Source organism: Dromiciops gliroides, chromosome 4 (genome assembly GCF_019393635.1).
Source record: "Dromiciops gliroides isolate mDroGli1 chromosome 4, mDroGli1.pri, whole genome shotgun sequence".
Classification (NCBI taxonomy): Eukaryota; Metazoa; Chordata; class Mammalia; order Microbiotheria; family Microbiotheriidae; genus Dromiciops; species Dromiciops gliroides.
Genome location: NC_057864.1, coordinates 263,529,319 through 263,545,068, shown reverse-complemented (window position 1 = coordinate 263,545,068; position 15,750 = coordinate 263,529,319). Strand labels below are relative to the sequence as shown.

General features: G+C 39.4%; 1 protein-coding gene across 1 annotated transcript in view; it reads left to right on the top strand.

Moving 5' to 3' along the window:
• The window catches only part of ADGRF1 (adhesion G protein-coupled receptor F1), a 58,924-nt gene that overhangs the window by 28,340 nt on the left and 14,834 nt on the right, over positions 1-15,750 (top strand). Inside the window, exons 8-10 of the mRNA XM_043999532.1 lie at positions 2,734-2,897; positions 12,024-12,212; positions 14,007-15,380. Of these exons, the coding sequence (XP_043855467.1) occupies positions 2,734-2,897; positions 12,024-12,212; positions 14,007-15,380 (1,727 nt within the window). The remainder of the gene's footprint in view (positions 1-2,733; positions 2,898-12,023; positions 12,213-14,006; positions 15,381-15,750) is intronic.

Here is a 15,750-nt window from a genome sequence, read left to right as displayed (position 1 = left end):
TAAGTGACTTACCCAAAGTCACACATCATACCTTTTTACCAACAAAACAAAACAAAAACATACATGCTGTACTGTTACTCATAGAAACATGGAAAAATAAAATCTTACAATTGTATAGTATTTCTCATTCATTAATTCAACAAATATTTATTAAAAGCCTACCACAGAAATATCTAATCCAAGATTCAATATTCCGCAATAAAGCAGGGAACCAGATTGAAATGTAATTGGGAAATAATTACCAAAAGAAATAAAAATATGTTTTATTAAACATAGATAATATCGCATTTTAAAATTAAGCCAATATGTGGCCCACAGATGTACTTATATATGGCTCGGTCCCCCCTCCTCCCTTTCCATTTGAGTTTGATACCACTGCAATATGGCATGCAAGCAATGAGTTCCGTGGGCCGGGTGCTACTCTTGATTGGATTAGGATGACTGATACTTTCTGGGTTCTGCCGACTAATTCTGATGCTTGCTGCTCACTGATGTGGTATTTATTTGTCTCTCATGCAAAAAGACTATGGTGTCATTGGAAGCTGTGGTTGGAATGACTGCATAATTTGGCCCCCAAGGCAACCATGTTGAGAATACTTAACTTTCCTTCTTGTCCAGGAAATGACTGAATTAAATTTGAACCCAAACTACTCACTCTTTTCCCTAAGACCCTTTTTCTTTCAGTCTTTGTCACTTGAACCTAGACTTTTCCAAACCAGATTTGATTCATCTTTTCTGCTTCCACTTAAAAAATAAGTAACTGGATTTGAATGAGTTTTGGGAAAGTGGTGTGGTACAGTGGAAGGAGAGCTGAATCTGGAGATAGAAAATGAGGGTTCAAATCCCAACTCTGCCATTTACTATCTATACGATGTTGGGCAAATCACTTAATTTTACTGACTAACCACAGATTTCTTATCTGTAAAATAAAGGGGGCCTGTCTACTTAAACTTCGGGAATCTGTTCCACCTCTAAGTCTATAGGCTAGGAAGTGGTCGATAGAGAACGAGGCTTGGAGATAGGAAGATGCAAGTTCAAATTTGGCCTCAAACACTGACTGGCTAAATTACCCTGGGCAAGTCACTTAACCCTGTTTACCTCAGTTTCCTCATCCGTAAAATAAGTCAGAGAAGGAAATGGTAAACCCCTCCAGTATCTTTGCCAAGAAAACCCCAAATGGGGCCACAGAATCAGATATAACTGAAAAATAACTGAACAACAACTGTTATTTAGCTAGTTGTCTTATTGTCTTATTTTCTAGGTAGAGTTCCCTGCTTCCAAAATATCAAAGTAACCACCCATGTTACCACTTTAGTTAGTTTTATTTCTTTGGGTCTAAAAATATTGGATTAAAAATCTTTATTAATTTGAAAATCTAAGAACAGGTCACACCTTAAATTGCAAGATTAAATGATGGTCATCTAAGGGCAATAGGACATAGTATAGGTACCTGAAGTCAAAAAGGAGTACAGGGGAAGGATTGCAATGACTAGATGGAGAAAAGATCAGGAGAAGGGGTGAAGTATTAGAGAACTGGGAGCTCAATGTAAGTCATTAGTATGACCTAAACACCACTCCCCTCCAAAAAACAAAACAAAACCCTGATGTTATCTTAGGTGAATTTAAATAAATATTCAGGACTAAGGAGATAATTTTGCTGTGATTGTTACTCACTTGTTTCAGTCATGTCTGACTTCATGACCCCATTTCGGTATTTTTTTTTTTAATCAAAGATACTAGATTGGTTTGCCATTTCCTTCTCTGTGTTATTTTACAGATAAGGAAACTGAGGCAAATAAGGTAAAGAGAGTTGCCCAAGGCCACACAGCTAGTAAGTATCTGAAGCCAGATTTGAATTCAGGAAGAGTTCTAAGAGTTTTTCTAACTCCAGGTCTAGCAGTCTATCTACAAAAGTAGAATGCCTCAGGAGGTAGTGGGGTTCATAACCAATACAAATCTTCAAAGAAAGGTTAGATGACCACTTGTCTTGAACATTGTAGGAATGACTTCTGGATGGCCATGACTTGGACTATAAGGTCTCTGAGGGGCCCTTCTAGCTTTCAACATTCTATGATCACATCAAATGGGTCAGTGGAGATAATTATTCTTATTATAGGGAGAAACAACACGGAGGGAAGAAAGGTTCAAAGGTTTGTTTTGTTGTTGTTGTTGTTGTTGAATTCTTTCAGTCATGTCCAATGCTTTATGACCGAATTTGGGGTTTTCTTGGGAGAGATACTGGAGTGGTTTGCCATTTCCTTCTCCAGCTCATTTTATAGATGAGGAAACAGAGGAAAACAGGGTAGAATGACTTGCCCAGAGTCACAGAGCTAGTAAGTGTCTGAAGCCAGATTTGAACTCACAAAGATGAGTCTTCCTGACTCCAGGCCCAACACTCTATTCACAGTGTCACCTAGTCTTACCTCAAGGCCACCTGTGGCTATTTGGGTTTGTTTGTTTGTTTGTTTGTTTGCTTTTTGTGAGGCAATTAGGGTTAAGTGACTTGCCCAGGGTCACACAGTGTTAAGTGTCTGAGGCCAGATTTGAACTCAGGTACCCCTGACTCCAGGGTCCGTGCTCTATCCACTGCACCACCTAGCTGCCCCCTGTGGCTATTTGTTTTGAAAGCATGAGCCAGCTCCTAGGGGACTTGCATGTATTTGGGGACCAGACATTTTAGCTCTGGTTCTCCTCTCACCCTCCCCGCCCCTGTTTGTTTCTGTTTTTACCCAGCTGACTGTGACAACATCATCTTTGGATTTGGTTCTGAGAACGATGAGTACACCCTGCCCTGCAGTGCTGGCTATGGGGGATGCATCACTGCCAGATGTCACTCTTCGGAATGGCAACTGGTCAAGGAAACATGTGTGCCCCTTCAGCTGGAGGAACTGAGGAAGGTCAAGTATTTCCATATAATGGGGCTTATCACAGGCTTGGGTTTCATCAATGAACAGCCCTCAGTGAATGTGACAACTTTGATTGTCCTCAGCATTCAGTTAATTCAATGATCAGTTAGAAACTTCCTATTAGGTTCCAGGTACTATGGATGTAATGACAAATATGAAAGTGGTTCTGACCCCCAAGGAACTTGCATTCTAAGGAACAAAAAAGTCAGTTTCAAAGTCCTTCTACCAGGGCATAGAGTGGGCTCGGCATAAAGCAACAATTTATTGAGGCAACTGATGATACAGTAGAGAGACCATGGGGCCTGGAATCAGGAAGACCTGGGTTCAAATTCAGCTCAAGACACTAACTGTATGGCCTTGGGCAAATAATTTAAACTGTTTGCCTCAGTTTCCTGGAATTCAGGGACAATATGTGTAAAAAGCACTTAATGTAAAAACAGGCACATAGTAGGTCCTATATAAATACTTATCCCTTTCCTCTTATCATTGCCTAGACCAGGGTTGGCAGCCTGAGAGCAAAGGTTGGAAGTTGGGACTTGGAGTTCCTGAGGTGAAGGAGTCTAAACTAGGCAAGAGAATCAGAAATTCGGAATCACATCCTAACTAACGGTCAGGAAGAAGCCTGGTTATGGCATGCAAGGTTCATTTCAACTAGGTGGTATGGTGGATAGAGCACTGAGCCAGAAGTCAGAAAGATCTGGCTGCAAATCCAGCCTCAGAAATTTACTAGTTGTGTGACCCCAGACAAGTTCTGTCTGCCTCAGTTTCTTCAACCATATAAAGGGGATGAGCACTTAGCCCAATAGCTGGCACATAGTAGGAGCTTTCCTTCATATCTTTGCCACTCTGCTACATTGGTGTTACTGTAGTCAAGGGCAGAGAGATTCAGATGACTTTCTTTGTTATCAATGTATCTCTCACCTCACCCAGCAGAAGGTTTTGTACAGAATAACTGCTAAATAAATGGCTGATTGAACAAAGGACTAGATTGAGAAGATAGTCAAGAACCAAGAAACCAAAAAAGAATTAAAGGGGCAACAAAGGCTTTCTTTGTCTTCCCCTCCACTCTTTTATCCCCACTCCCAGCCCCACTGGGGAAGGAGGAAAGAAAAAAAAATGCTTGATTCTTGGGGGAAAAAAGTAATAAATTTTTTAAAAGGAATTAAAGGGAAAGTAAAAACCCAACATGGCAATAGGTTTAGAGAACTAGTGCTATAGAAACCCTTATCATGAGGTAAATTTCCATCTTTGTGAGGTTTCTTTTAGAAATTTACTAAAGCCATTCCTGAGTGAGACCTAGAGGTGCACTCAGATAGGGGATTATACTTGGTTAGACTGGAGGGGGTTGGAGGGTAGGGGTAAGAAATGATCTCGACATAGTTTATTGCTCAATGCTCAATGGAGACTAATGGCACTGTTACCAGGGAAGAGGAAACTGGTCAGTGCAGGAACTGGGTTCTCTTGGCTGATTCTAATTGACTGCACCTCCTCATACCAGTGAAGCAAGAAAGCATGACTCAGTGGCCATAGAAGTGGACCTTGGGTAGGAAGCAAAGTTGAGAAACCAGTGAAGCAAACAAAACCTGACCTAGGCCTAACACAGAGGATTAGAGAAGCAAACAGGACCATATAATAATTTGGTTTGCACCTTTCTATTTTATTATATAGTTCCTTACAAGCCTTTTTTTTTTTTTTTGCAGGACAGTGAGGGTTAAGTAACTTGTCCAGGGTTACCTCACCTTACTAGACTCTTAGGGAAGAAATTATATATTGTCTAAATTTTGTCTCTCTTCCTACCATCTAATTCAATTTTCTGTGTACAGTAGGGGCTGAATAAGTATTTGACAAATTGTGGAATTAAGTTCAATTGAATTAGATTACATAGTTCGCAATAATAAAATCTATAAGCAGGGTGATAATAAAAAGGAAGTCATATTTGTATGATGCTTGAAAGCATATAAAACACATTATTTGCAATGAAAATAGTAGGATGTTGGTGTTGGTGTTTTGTCCTTCATTCTTTTTTTTTTTAATGTATAAAGGTATTTTATTTTTTCCGTTACATGTAAAGATAGTTCTCAACTTTTGTTTATACATGCTTTACAATTTCAGATTTTTCTCCCTCCCTCCCCTCCCTCCCCCCTCCCTCCCCCCTCCCCTAGACAGCAGGTAATCTGATATAGGTTATATCTATATATCTCTATACATATAGATATAGATATATACACACACATATATATATATACACATAATAACATTAATCCTATTTCTGCATTAATCCTGTTACAAGAGAAAAAATCAGAGCAGTGATGCAAAACCTCAAAATAGAAAAAAAAAAAACAACAGCACCCAAAACAAAAGAAATAATATGGTTCAATCAGCATCTATACTCCACAGTTCTTTCTTTCTTTTTTTTTCTTGGATTTGGAGATCCTCTTCTATCATGAGTTCCCTGGAACTCTTCTGTACCATTGCATTGGTGAGAAGAATATAGTCCATCACAGTAGGTCAACACTCAATGTTGATGATACTGTGTACAATGATCTTCTGGTTCTGCTCATCTCACTCATCATCAGCTCACGTAAGACCCTCCAGGTTTCTCTGAACTCTTCCTGCTCATCATTTCTTACAGCACAATAGTATTCCATTGTATTCATATACCACAACTTGTCCAGCCATTCCCCAATTGATGGGCACCCCCTCAACTTCCAATTCCTTGCTACCACGTAAAGAGCAGCTATAAATATTTTTGTACATGTGGGTCCCTTTCCCCCTTCCATGATTTCTTTGGGCAAAAGACCTAAAAGTGGAATTGCTGGGTCAAAGGGTATGCACAGCTTTATCGCCCTTTGGGCATAATTCCAAATTGCTCTCCAGAATGGTTGGATCAGCTCACAGCTCTACCAACAATGCATTAGTGTTCCAATTTTCCCACAGCCTCTCCAACATTTATTATCTTCCTTTTTTGTCATTTTAGCCAATCTGATAGGTGTCAGGTGGTACCTCAGAGTTGTTTTAATTTGCAGCTCTCTAATCATTAGAGATTTAGAGCATTTTTTCATATGGGAATAGATAGCTTTTGTTTCTTCATCAGAAAACTGCCTGTTCATATCCTTTGACCATTTCTCAATTGGGGAGTGACTTGGATTCTTATAAATTTGATTTAATTCCCTATATATTTTAGAGATGAGGCCTTTATCAGAAGCACTGGCCTCAAAAATTGTTTCCCAGTTTTCTGCCTCCCTTCCAATTTTGGATGCATTGCTTCTGTTTGTACAAAAATTTTTTCATTTAATATAATCAAAATCATCCATTTTGCATTTTATAATATACTCTATCTCTTGTTTGGTCAAAAACTGTTCTCCTTTCCAAAGATCTGATAGGTACACTATTCCTTTCTCTCCTAATTTACCTATGGTATCACCTCTTATGTCTAAATCATGTATCCATTTTGACCTTATTTTAGTATAAGGTGTAAGATGTTGGTCTATGCCTAATTTCTGCCATACTATCTTCCAGTTTTCCCAGCAGTTTTTGTCAAATACTGAGTTCCTATCCCAGAAGCTGGAGTCTTTGGGTTTATCAAACACTACATTACTAGTGTCATTTACTACTGCATTTCCTGAGCCTAGCCTATTCCATTGATCTACCACTCTATTTTTTAGCCAGTACCAGATAGTTTTGATGACTGCCGCTTTATAGTAAAGCTCCAGGTTTGGTACCGCTAACCCACCTTCCTGTGAATTTTTTTTCATTATTTCCTTGGATATTCTTGATTTTTTGTTTTTCCAGATGAATTTTGTTATTATTTTTTCTAGCTGTATAAAATAATTTTTAGGTAGTCTGATTGGTATGGCACTGAATAAGTAAATTAATTTAGGCAGTATTGTCATTTTTACTATATTAGCTCTGCCTATCCATGAGCAATTGATATCTTTCCAATTATTTAGATCTGATTTGATTTGTGTGAAGAGTGTTTGGTAGTTGTGTTCATAGAGTTCCTGGGTTTGTCTTGGCAGGTACACTCCCAAGTATTTTATATTATCTACCGTTACTTTAAATGGAATTTCTCTTTCTATCTCTTGCTGCTGGACTTTGTTGGTCATGTATAGAAATGCTGATGATTTATGTGGATTTATTTTATATCCTGCTACTTTGCTAAAGTTGTTAATTGTTTCAAGTAATTTTTGACTTGATTCTCGAGGATTCCTTAAGTATACCATCATATCATCTGCAAAGAGTGATAGTTTTGTTTCCTCCTTGCCTATTCTAATTCCTTTAATTCCTTTCTCTTCTCTGATTGCTAAAGCTAACATTTCTAGGACAATATTAAATAATAGGGGTGATAATGGACATCCCTGTTTCACCCCTGATCTTATTGGGAAGGCCTCTAATTTATCTCCATTGCGCATAATACTTGCTGATGGCTTTAGGTAGATACTGTTTATTATTCTAAGGAAAGCTCCCCCTATTCCTAAACTCTCTAGTGTTTTTATTAGGAATGGGTGCTGTACTTTGTCAAAAGCTTTCTCTGCATCTATTGAGATAATCATATGATTTTGGTTGGTTTTCTTATTGATGTGGTTCATTATGTTAATAGTTTTCCTAATGTTGAACCAGCCCTGCATTCCTGGTATAAATCCCACCTGGTCATAGTGTATTATCCTGGTGATCACTTGCTGTAATCTCCTTGCTAATTAATATCTTATTTAAGATTTTAGCATCAATATTCATTAGGGAAATTGGTCTATAATTTTCTTTCTCTGTTTTTTCTTTGCCTGGTTTTAGTATCACTGCCATATTTGTATCATAAAACGAATTTGGTAGAACTCCTTCTTCACCTATTTTTCCAAATAATTTGTATAATATTGGAATTAATTGTTCTTTAAATGTTTGGTAAAATTCACCCGTAAACCCATCTGGCCCTGGGGATTTTTTCTTAGGGAGTTCATTAATGGCTTGTTCAATTTCTTTTTCTAATATGGGTTTATTTAAGGATTTTATTTCCTCTTCAGTTAACCTGGGCAGTTTGTATTTTTGTAAATATTCATCCATTTCATTTAGATTGTCAAATTTATTGGCATCCAGTTGAGCAAAATAATTCCTAATTATTGATTTAATTTCCACTTCATTGGTGGTAACATCACCCTTTTCATTTTTGATACTGGTAATTTGGTTTTCTTCTTTCTTTTTTTTAATCAAATTAACCAATATTTTATCTATTTTATTGTTTTTTTCATAAAACCAGCTCTTAGTTTTATTGATTAATTCTATAGTTTTTTTGCTTTCAATCTTATTAATTTCTCCTTTAATTTTCAGGATCTCTAATTTAGTGTCTAATTGGGGATTTCTAATTTGTTCTTTTTCTAGCTTTTTAAGTTGCATGCCCAATTCATTAATCTCCTCTTTCTCTTTCTTATTCATGTAAGCATTTAGAGCTATAAATTTTCCCCTAAGCACTGCTTTGGCTGCATCCCATAGATTTTGGTATGTTGTCTCATTATTGTCATTCTCTTGGATAAAGTTATTGATTGTTTCTATGATTTCTTGTTTGGCCCATTCATTCTTTAGAATGAAATTATTTAGTTTCCAATTGATTTTCATTCTACTTTTCCCTGACTCTTTCTTACATGTAATTTTTATTGCATCATGATCTGAGAAGGATGCATTTACTATTTCTGCCTTTCTACATTTGACTATGATGTTTTTGTGCCCTAATACATGGTCAATTTTTGAAAATGTGCCATGTACTGCTGAGAAAAAGGTATATTCCTTTCTATCCCCATTCAATTTTCTCCAGACATCTATCATGTCTAACTTTTCTAGTAATCTATTCACCTCTTTCACTTCTTTCTTATTTATTTTTTGGCTAGATTTATCTAATTCTGAGAGGGGGAGATTCAGATCCCCCACCAGTATAGTATTACTGTCTAATTCCTCTTGTAACTCATTTAACTTCTCCTCTAAGAACTTGGATGCTATACCACTTGGCGCATACATATTTAATATTGATATTACTTCATTATCTATAGTACCTTTAAGTAAGATGTAATTTCCTTCCTTATCTCTTTTAATGAGATCTATTTTTGCCTCTGCTTTGTCTGAGATAAGGATTGCTACCCCTGCCTTTTTTACTTTAGCTGAGGCATAATATATTCTGCTCCAGCCTTTTACCTTTACTCTGTGTGTATCTCTCTGCTTCAAATGTGTTTCTTGTAAACAGCATATTGTAGGGTTCTGGTTTTTAATCCACTCTGCAATTCGCTTCCGTTTTATAGCAGAGTTCATCCCATTCACATTCACAGTTATTATTACTGACTGTCTATTCCCCTCCATTCTATTTAACCCCTTTGTACTTTTCCCCCCTTCTTTCACCCTATTCCTCCTCACCGATGTTTTACTTCTTACCCCTGCCTCCCCCGATCTGCCCTCCCTTTTTATCACCCCCCTCTCTTTTCTTTACCCTTATCTCCCTTGCTTTTGTCCTCCCTTCTATCAGTCCCCCCCTTTCCCTTCCCCTTTTGTTTCCCTAAAGAATGAGTTAAGTTTCTTTATCCCAATGAATGTATATGTTATTCCCTCTTTGAGTCAAATCTAATGAGAATAGGGTTGAAACAATGTTCCCCCCTCCTTTCTTTCCCTCTATTGTAATAGGTTTTTTTCCACCTCTTCATATGATATAATTCATCCCATTCCACCTCCCCTTTCCTCTCCTCCCCATAGACTCCCTTTTTAACCCCTTAATTCTTTTGTATCATCACATCAAAGACAATTTATATTTATACCCTCTATATAAAGTCCTTCTCTCTGCCCAAATACATTTACAGTTCTTAAGAGTTATGAGTATTATCTTCCTGTGTAGGGATATAAACAGTTTAACCTAATAGGGTAACTTTTTTTTTCCCCTCTGTTTACCTTTTTAAAATTCTCTTGAGTCTTGTATGTTGAGATCAAATTTTCTATTCAGTTCTGGTCTTTTCACCAGGAAAGATTGAAAGTCCCCAATATCATTAAATGTCCATCTTTTCCCCTGAAAGAAAATGCACATTTTTGCTGGGTAATAGATTCTCGGCTGCAATCCAAGCTCCTTTGCCTTCCAGAATATCATATTCCAAGCCTTGCGGTCCTTTAATGTTGAAGCTGCCAGGTCCTGAGCAATCCTGACTGTGGCTCCATGATATTTAAATTGCTTCTTTCTGGCTGCTTGGAGTATTTTCTCCTTCACCTGATAATTCTGGAATTTGGCTACAATATTCCTTGGAGTTTTCCTTTTGGGGTCTCTTTCAGGAGGTGATCAATGGATTCTTTCAATGATGATTTTATCCTCTGATTCTATGATATCAGGGCAGTTCTCCTTAATAATTTCCTGGAATATGGTATCTAGATTCTTTTTCTGGTCATGGCTTTCAGGCAGTCCAATGATTCTCAAATTGTCTCTCCTCGATCTGTTTTCCAGATCAGTTGTCTTTCCAATGAGGTATTTCACATTTTCTTCTATTTTTTCATTTTTTTTATTCTGCTTGACTGATTCCTGGTGTCTCATGGATTCCTTATCTTCCAACTGTCCCACTTTAATTTTTAAGGCATTGTTTTCTTCAGTGAGATTATGCACCTTTTTTTCCATTTGGCTAAGTGAATTTTTTAAGGTATTGTTTTCTTCAGTGAGATTATGCAGCTTTTTTTCCATTTGGCCAAATGAATTTTTTAAGGCTTTGTTTTCTTCAGCTTCCTTTTTCAAGCTGCTGATTCTTTTTTCATAGTTTTCTTGTTTTGCTTTCATTTCTCTCCCCATTTTTTCTTCTATCTCTTGCAATTGATTTTTAAAATCCTTTTTGAGCTCTTCCAGGAAGGCTTTTTGTTCTTGCGACCAATTCACCTTCCCTTGTGAGGCTTCAGATGTAGACAATTTGAGGCTATTGTCCTCATCTGAGTTTGTGTTGGCTTCTTCCCTATTGATACAGAAGCTCTCAATGGAGAGGGCTCTTTTTTGCTTCTTACTCATTATTGCAGCTTATTGATTTATTCTTTAAGTTGAGGTCTGCTCTGGGGGCACCAGGGTCCCTGTTTTGGGCTTCTTGTGCAGGGGTATAGGTGCTGTGTGACCGGGCTTTTACTCTGAGGCCTTTATCGTGTGTGGAGGTCCCCCGCCCTGCACTTCCAGTCTGATTGCGCTCGGCCAGCCAGGCGCCAGACCCTGGCGTCTGATCCCGCCTGACCCGTTCGTCTCCCTCTCGGCTGGTGCAGGTAGGTTTTTCCACTGTCCTTCTTGGCCAACAGATTTTTGAGCCAGGTTCCAGGAGCCTCAGTTGTTTGGCTGTGGCCCGCAGCTCCTGCTGACTTGCCCCGACCCCCTCGGCGCTGGGTTGCTGCCCTGCGCTGGGCCTCCCTTTTGCCCGAGTCAGACCGACCTTTTCCTGAAGTCTTCTAAATTATCTCTCCTTGGAGGACTGTGTCTCTCTGTCTCTTTGCAGGTTCTGTAGTTTCAGAATCTGTCCAGAGGCTTGATTTAATGTTCGTTTTGAGGGAACAGAAGGAGAGCTCAGGCAGCTTGCTGTTTCCTCTCCGCCATCTTCGATGAGTCAACCTGTCCTTCATTCTTAAAGGGGACCATAATATCAGGGTGATGTCATGACTAGCAATGAATTGGATTGAAGTGAGGAAAGACAGTGCAAAGTCACCAGCCTCATTCTCTCCTCCAGAGCCATCTGGGTCCAGTAGCAAGATATATCTCAGGATAACTGGAGATGGCCCTTGATGTTTTTAAGGCAAGTGGGTTTAAGCTTGCCCAGGGTCACACAGCTAGTAAGTATCTGAGGTCACATTTGAATTCAGGTCCTCCCAACTTCAGGGCAAGTGCTCTATCCACTTATCCACTATGCTACCTAGCTGTATCTTAAAGGAAGAAACTATTTCTTAAGTGTGGGTGTGTGTGTGTCTGTGTCTCTGTGTATCTGTGTCTGTGTCTGTGTGTGTATTTATCCTTTGTGACTTGTTCTTGATAAAGGCTTGTTTAAAGGAATTCAGTTTAATTTTTTTATGGCAGTCAACAAATCTCAATGGCCTTAAGGTCGAGTAAACCTTACCTTGTTTTCTAAAACTCTGACTAACCTTTTTTAGAATCTCAGTGCAACTCAAGGCAATATCACTGAGGCAGCTGTGTCTACCGTGATGGAAAAACTTTCTACCATCATTCAACAAAGTCCATCCTACACAGCTGGGAGCTTGGGATCCACGGTCTCAATTCTGAGAAATGTTTTGTCTCTGTCATTGTCCAGTCATGTCGAACTTTCGGCCCCAACAACAAAGGTATCTGGCCCTGGGTGCTTGGCAATGCTCAACCCAAATGTTCATTGAAGTGGGGACAGTTGAAAACTATTCAACAAAGTTGTAACAACTACCTAAAGGCATCACAGAGAGGCTAACCACCTTCTTCACTATATGGAAAATAATTCAGGAGCTAAACTCAGAGACTTAGAAATGAGTTAGAACTAACTTTAAGTTGGTTGTGTCTATAAAACACATGCCAAAGAGAGTAGGAATCACCATTCCATGTTCAAGAAAAGCTTGGTTGAGTGGGCAGAATGCTAGAAGTCAGGAAGACCTAGTCAAATCCTGACTCTGACATTTACTACCTTTGTGATTTTGGATGAATTATTTAATCTCTCTGAGCCTCATTGTCCTGATACAGATGAATGTATGAAAGACAGAAAGACAATAGACAGACATATTCCTTCCCCTCCAAAAAATGACCCAAACTCAAATTTTGTATAACTTATGTTCACTTGCTTAATGATGTCAAGGGGCCTGTGGAAGGAGTGTGCCCTTAGAACACTGGGAACAAAGAAACAGCCAGATTAGTAATCTGAATTTGAAAGAATGGGACAATAAGGGGCATTGGTAATAAGCAGAGATGTTTGCAGGAGAGAGAAGAATATGGGGATTGAAAGAGAGGAGATGGGGTTTGTGGAAATTGGATGTTTCAACCCAATCCCTTCAGTCCCAGGAAAATCCAAAATGTGCACAGCAAGTTAGCATGGATTTTTGCTATCTTACTGCAATAAACATGGAAACATGAATAAACACAAACTGAAACAGTAATAAAGAGGTCATGAATTCAGCCTGTCAGTAAAATGAGGGCAATATGGGGAAAGGATTTCAAGACCCACCAGCTGTGGTCTGAGTAATATGTTTATTTATTTGGTGGGGCATTGAGGGTTAAGGGACTTGCCCAGGGTCACACAGCCAGTAAGTGTCAAGTGTCTGAGGCCAGATTTGAACTCAGGTCCTCCTGAATCCAGGACCAGTGCTTTATCCACTGTGCCACCTAGCTGCCTCTTGGTCTGAGTAAAATGGCAGCCACCACTACAGCCTCAATGGGATGCATGCCCATGGGGGGCTCTCCTTGTATGTACGCCCCCTCTGTACGTATGTCCCCTCTTTCACATTTGCTGATTCTCCAGTTTTCTCATAAGAGACCTAGATTCATCAGTCCTGGATACATTCCCTTGATTCTGTTGATGTCAGCCACTCAACCCAAAGTTCTTGTTGTATACATCAAGGGACATAATTTGAGTTGGTGAATTTTATGGCCTATGTAATAGTTCTGGTTTTCTATCACATGACTGTGCCCATCACAATGGCCACTGGCTCCTCCCTTGCCTGTGCCTTTCCTCTGACTGGGCATTATTCTCAGAGTCAAAACTAAGGCAGGGCAATTGGGGTTTTTCCCCAGGGCCCAAAATATACAGGATCATAATAGCACTTACAGTCTTTCAATAGCCATGGAAACAGCAAAGTTTAGCACCTAGTTAACAAGAATTAGTTAAAATAGGAAGGAACTACATATTAAATCTGGAGAGAGTTTTTCCCTATTCTGACCTGCTGTCTCTGAACAGAGCAGTTTTCCCCAAACTGCATCAAATTGGGATCAGCTGGGGAGATGTTTTGTGCAGCTTGCTTCAGGCATGGTTAGTGGTACTTGCCCTGGGCACAAAAATTCCTAATTATACCTCTGGCAATTCTTTGTTCATTTTTCATGTACTTGTAATGGTTCTCCTTGTTCCTTCAAACCACTAATTAAGTTCCTCCGTTGTATTTCAGAATTTCCTAAGTGTAGCCGATCACCTCCTTAATTCTACAGCCATAAGTAATTGGACGGTGTTGCTGCAGGAAGAAATAAATGCTGCTTCACAGCTGCTAGAGTCACTGGAAGGCATTAGCATTCTGGTTCCTTCTAAAGTTATGCCTCTGACGTTTACAGGAAACTTCATTAATTGGAATGGGATTCCAGCTACAGCAAGCCAGAAACAGAAGGGTTACAGCTATCAGATAGAACTCTTCCAGGAAAACAATTCTATGCCTGTCAGAGGGATGCTCTTAATAGGCAAAGACCAATTCCAGAAATCCCTTCCCCAAACTATCATCAGTATGGCTTCTTTAACTCTGGGAAGCTTACTCCCCAGCACCTCAAAGAGAAATGCTATAGTTAATGGGCCAGTGATATCAGCTATTATCCCAAACTATTCATTAAATGAACTTTTCCTTACCTTTTCCAAGATAGACTCCAACCTGAGCAAGCCATACTGTGTCTTTTGGGATTTCAGATACTTTGAATGGAATGAGGCTGGTTGCCAACTATTGAATGAAACTCATGACACTGTGACATGCAGATGCACCCACCTGACCTCCTTCTCCATGCTGATGTCACCCTTTGTCCCTCCTGCCATCATCCCTGTGGTGAAATGGATCACTTATGTGGGTCTCAGTGTCTCCATTGTAAGCTTGGTCCTATGCCTGGTGATTGAGGCTATGTTCTGGAAGCAGGTCAAGAAAAACCAAACCTCCCACAGCCGCCACATCTGCATGGTGAACATAGCTCTGTCCCTTTTGATAGCTGACATTTGGTTTATCATTGCAGCTACTTCTGATGCCCAGGACAATGCCTCAGGAGTTTGTGTAGCTGCTGTTTTTTTCACTCACTTTTTCTATCTTTCCTTATTCTTTTGGATGTTAGCATTAGGCATCTTAATGGTCTATCGAATAGTTCTGGTTTTCCATCACATGACTATGCCCACCATGATGGCCATTGGCTTCTCCCTTGGTTATGGTTGTCCTCTCCTTATAAGCATCATCACCATTGCTGTCACACAACCAAGCAATACCTACCGAAGGAGAGATGTGTGCTGGCTCAACTGGTCAGAGGATGCCAAACCACTTTTAGCCTTTGCCCTTCCAGCCCTGACCGTCATAGTTGTGAATCTGATGGTTGTGCTCGTGATCTTACTTAAACTTCGGAGGCCTACTATCGGAGAAAGGCTGAGCCGAGAAGACAAAGTTACTGCCATACGCATTGGAAAGACAATAGTCATTCTAATACCCCTATTAGGGCTCACTTGGGGCTTTGGCATAGGAACAATGGTTGACAGCCAATCTGTGGCTTGGCATATTATATTTGCCCTCCTCAATGCATTCCAGGTGAGAATAATGATAGTATAATTCAGATATAAGAATCTTACTCTAATCATCACATAATAGAAACCATAGGGCGTAAAGACATGAAGGTGGGAGATACAACTTTGTCTGGTCCCCTAGTCCATCTTCCTGTACCTTTAACTATCCAGAAAGGTGATTTTTAAAAAAAGGAAAAATTGGTTGAAAAAAGATTTAAGATTACCTTTTCCCCTCCCTCCCAAATGGGAAATTTCATCACCTTCTTTTGTAATCCATTTCAAGAACCCCAGCATTTTTGTTTGTTTGTTTGTTTGTTTTGGTTGGGTTTTTTTTTGGCAGGGCCATGGGGGTTAAGTGACTTGCTGAGGGTCACACAGCTAGTAAGTAAGTGTAA